This window comes from Hylobates moloch, unplaced genomic scaffold, assembly GCF_009828535.3.
Source record: "Hylobates moloch isolate HMO894 unplaced genomic scaffold, HMol_V3 SCAFFOLD_7, whole genome shotgun sequence".
Taxonomy (NCBI): domain Eukaryota; kingdom Metazoa; phylum Chordata; class Mammalia; order Primates; family Hylobatidae; genus Hylobates; species Hylobates moloch.
Genome location: NW_026652282.1, coordinates 124,700,000 through 124,704,824, shown reverse-complemented (window position 1 = coordinate 124,704,824; position 4,825 = coordinate 124,700,000). Strand labels below are relative to the sequence as shown.

The following is a 4,825-nucleotide window of genomic DNA, read 5'->3' as shown; positions in this document are numbered from 1 at the left end:
AGTAGCTGGGACTACAGGTGCCCACCACCACACCCGGCTAATTTTTTTGTATTTTTAGTAGAGATGGGGTTTCACCGTGTTAACCAGGATGGTCTCGATCTCCTGACCTCGTGATCCGCCCGCCTCGGAATGTCCTTCTTTCACCTACTAAAGGTGGCCTCATTTTCTGAGTATCATTTACTTTAAGAATCCTTCTGTAACACCCCACTCTGAGCAGGAGTAATAGTGCTCACCTCTGGTTTTACTTAACACTTGTGTTTATTTCACTAGTGTGCACACTCCTATATTCCAAATTGCACTACAGCCATTGTGCTTTCTCTGTCTCCCCGAGTAAATTGTGGGCTTCCTGATGTGATGGTGGCTACTGTGCCTTCACAAACTTTATTTACCAGTACAGGTCAGGCTCCAAGCAGACACTCAGTCGAGTAGTTTTCAACTTGTTTTTGTTTTTATTATTATTTTTTAATTCACGTCTTCGTCTTCCATTTATTCATGTCTTTCCTGCTTTGCCCTCTATCTTATGAGAAGAGGGCATTTTTTTCTCCTCAAATCCCTCTGTTCCCATATATTATTGCCAAAGAAATTAAATCGTTGCTTTTTGCATAGAGTAAGTTGCTACTCTGGAGAAGTGAATTTTCTGAGATACTGATAGCTACACAATTTATTGTCACATCTGCATTAGGGTCTGCTTGGATTTTCAGGGTGAATATTCAGGGTTGTTTGTGCTAGGTACTCAGCTTAAGTTAAGAGATCCAGCAAGAAATTCCTTTTCTTTTTTAGGGGTGGAAACAAAATCTTTCCTTGCTTACTCTTTCCCTGAACAAACCTGTTCTAGTTTTTACACTGTCAAAATCTTGGGTAGATTGGATAGACATGGCACTATCTTTAAACAAAAAGTGTTACAACCATCTGAACAGCAAAGGTAAGAAGACCTATACAGATGGTTCCCTGCTTAGGAGTAGGGGTACCCCAAGCATGTGTACTAAAGGTAAAAGACTCTGGGGAAAAATGGGAGCACAAGGGTCTTGTGAAATCACATTTCACTGATAGTATTATGACTGCCTCATATAATATCAATATAAATTTTAGGTAAGGGTATGAGAAGGGTTCTGAGAAGATTTTCCTTTCTTCTTGGTGATAATAGTTTAAAGGTCCACGAATCAAGCTGAGAGCCCTAGATATCCCGTAAGTAGAAGAGGATGCTTTGTTTTTAAGGTGGAATCATAAGGAATCATAGCCATCTATAGGAGAAAGTCTGTAGACCATAGGTTGTAAACTGGGAGCTTCAGGTGTGACTTGTTTGATCCATACACTGTTTACAACTTTTAAAATTATTTGCTAAGATTTTAAATTTGGGAGATGTCACATAAAATTCCACATTTGCTTATTATTTCACAAAATCAGAAGATTGACAACACACTGGGCTCAAATCCTACATGGCTTCAATCAGTCGAGGCCAAATAGTGACCATCCCTTGTAGATGAGGATATGCTTTCCCTTTCCTCATAAGCTCCATCTCTTTCACGTTGCTCCCTGAAAAGGGAGTCTAATATCAATTGCCAGTAATCATCCCACTTGTACTTTCGTTTTACTTACAAGAGAATTAAGAGCTCCCAGTAGAAATGAGGAGAATGAAAGGGTTCTTACACCATATCTATCCAGTTTTTTAAAAAATGAAGACATGCTGAGATGGCTATATTTTAAACAAGATGGGAGAGTTTACATTTTCTTATAGAAATAAAGGATATTTTCACATCTTTAAGCACACAAAGAATGCTTTTGTTGAAAACATAAAACTTCATGTACCAAAATTATGCTATTCATTACAAAAAACTATGATTTATATATAGAAAATGCACAATGAAAATATTAATTAAAAAACATTGAAAGGTTTTGTGCTTCAATGCATACACTAAATGTTATTGTTAGAAAATGTGGTTATGCTTTCAGCAACAAACCTTTATAGGCATCAAAATATTTCATAGATACCAAACTTGTAAAAAAAAAAAAAGTCTATTAATTGCGTCAGAAATTATGTGTCCAACTAGAAATGTTGTTGTTGTTGTGTTGAAGAAATGACTGAGACTATATACAAGGCAAATTACGTGGAAAAGTTAAACTTCCTGTGATATTTTCCTTTGCAGCTTATAAGAGCACAGATATAAAAAATACCATAGAGTTGTGAATATTTGTTCATGTCAATGAGAATTTTGATGTGATTGGAGAAATTTTTAGCATGTTGCTCATTACAAACAAAGCAGGAAATGACTTATTTAGGTGTATTGAAAAAGTTTTAAAAAGTATAATGTAAGCAGATCACAATTAGTACCCATGAATAGCTGTTAATGTCAGACTTGTGAAATGTATATCCAATGTTGCAAAGTTTTGCAGGGACCCAGCATTTATATTTGTTTATTGGCAGATTCACCAGAAATTATTTGCTTTGTGGTAGAAGGTTTAAATAGAGTATATTAGGGGTATAGTAGTTGCCACCATGAGCTGGAGGAACCCTTCTTCCCCTCTGGCTTGAACAACAGGCCGCTCAAAACTTGAAGGAAAAGGGTATACAGTATGTGGTCAGCATCCCTTTATGAGCCTGGGTGCCTGAGTTAGGGGAAGTACTCACCCTAGATATAAAATCCACGGTGGAAAGAGTTAATCATGTCAGGGAAGGAATCAACTCATTTCTTTAATATATTGACTGAAATTAAATAACCCCACCTCATTTCTCACCATTTCCCTTACTCACACCCCTGCTAATCTATACAAATTCTGTACTTGACATTGGAATTCTAAATACAAGCCTTGACATTAATGCTGATGCAAAAGAAAAGGTGTCAAGTGTCTTGTTTGCATATCAAAATGAGAAGTTATGAAAGAAAATTATTGTAATTTTAATTTGGAATTTTTCTTTTTTAACTTAAAATACCACTAGTTTGAATTTTTGCTTTCTCTGATATGCTCGCTCCATAATTAATTAAATTTGTACTACTTTTCTGCCAGTTTATTTTTCTTACAATTAGCCTGATTTACTTATTCAAGGTACCTCTGTGTTAGTCTGTTTTGCTTTGCTGTGAAGGAATACCTGAAGCTAGGTAAATTATAAAGAAAAGAGTTTTATTTGGTTCATGGTTATGGGGGGCTGTACAAGAAGCATGGAGCCAGAATCTGCATTTTGTAGGGACCTCAGGAAGCTTTTATTCATGGTGAAAGGCAAAGCAAACCAGCGTGTCACATGAAAGGAGGAGCAAAAGAGAGAAGGCGGTGCAAGGCTCCTTTAAAACAATCAGATAGCCTGTGAACTAATACAGCAAGAATTTACTCATTACTGGAGGGGGGTGGCACCAAGCCATTTGTGAGGGATCTGCCTCCATGACTCAAACACCTCCCACTGGGCCCCACTTCCAACACTGGGGTTTGCATTTTTTTTTTATTATACTTTAGGTTTTAGGGTACATGTGCACAATGTGCAGGTTTGTTACATATGTATCCATGTGCCATATTGATTTGGGGTTTGCATTTTAACATAAGAATTGGAGGGGTCAAATATCCAAATTATGTCAACCTCTATGGCTCCTGTAGGCATTTGAGTCTATGACACCTACATGAGATAATATTTCAGCCATTCCTCCCCCTGCCCCTACTGTCTACTCTCCAACAGAAGAAAAAGTTTATTGGCAGTCTAGAAGACAGTCATTGAAGTATGAGAACACTCTGGGTTCATTTCTATGTACACAGCATATACTACAGTAGCTATTCAATGAGAGTTTATTGAATGGATGGAAGGATGGATGGATGGATGGATGGATGGATGGATGGATGGACAGATGGATTACTTCAGTTGAAGACAGACCACATATCCAGAACTCTTTGAAGATGGAAGTTTTATTTCAATCTCATTTGAGTTTAGTATCAAGGATAATCATTCTCCATTTCCTTCAACTTCTCTTTATTGACCCTTCTCTGCCTTAGATGCCTATACAACAGCTGAAGTGGTTTATTCTTGGACTCTCGGAAAGAACAAATCTGTGGAAGTGGCACAGGATGGTTCTCGCTTGAACCAGTATGACCTGCTGGGCCATGTTGTTGGGACAGAGATAATCCGGTCTAGTACAGGTATTTAACTTACTTTATTTAAGAAACATTTCTGTAACCTGTACCACATGCCAGTCACTGTTCTAAGTGCTTATAACTTATTTAATCTTCAAAACAGTGTTGTGACAAAGGTAGTATTATCATGAGAAAACTGAGGTATATAAAAGTTCAGTAATTTGCTCCTTGTCACAGTTATGCAATGGCAAAACGAAAATGAACACTTGTCAGATGGGCTCCCAAGACCATCCTCTTTTTTTTAAAAAATTATTATTATACTCTAAGTTTTAGGGTACAGGTGCACAATGTGCAGGTTTGTTACATATGTATCCATGTGCCATGCTGGTGTGCTGCACCCATTAACTCGTCATTTAGCGTTAGGTATATCTCCTAATGCTGTCCCTCCCCCCTCCCCCCACCCCACAACAGTCCACGGAGTGTGACGTTCCCCTTCCTGTGTCCGTGTGTTCTCATTGTTCAATTCCCACCTATGAGTGAGAACATGCGGTGTTTGGTTTTTTGTCCTCGTGATAGTTTACTGAGAATGATGGTTTCCAGTTTCATCCATGTCCCTACAAAGGACATGAACTCATCCTTTTTTATGGCTGCATAGTATTCCATGGTGTATATGTGCCACATTTTCTTAATCCAGTCTATCGTTGTTGGACATTTGGGTTGGTTCCAACTCTTTGCTATTGTGAATAGTGCTGCAATAAACATACGTGTGCATGTG

At 37.9% G+C, this 4,825-nt stretch overlaps 1 protein-coding gene across 3 annotated transcripts in view; it reads left to right on the top strand.

Annotated features, from left to right (window-relative positions):
- The window catches only part of GABRA3 (gamma-aminobutyric acid type A receptor subunit alpha3), a 267,252-nt gene that overhangs the window by 217,708 nt on the left and 44,719 nt on the right, over positions 1 to 4,825 (top strand). For all 3 annotated transcript variants that reach the window (XR_009214353.1, XM_032757751.2, XM_058441782.1), the window contains exon 7: positions 3,973 to 4,116. Coding sequence is in view for 2 of the 3 variants with exons in the window: in XM_032757751.2 (XP_032613642.1) it covers positions 3,973 to 4,116 (144 nt within the window). In the remaining variant the exon portion in view is untranslated. The remainder of the gene's footprint in view (positions 1 to 3,972; positions 4,117 to 4,825) is intronic.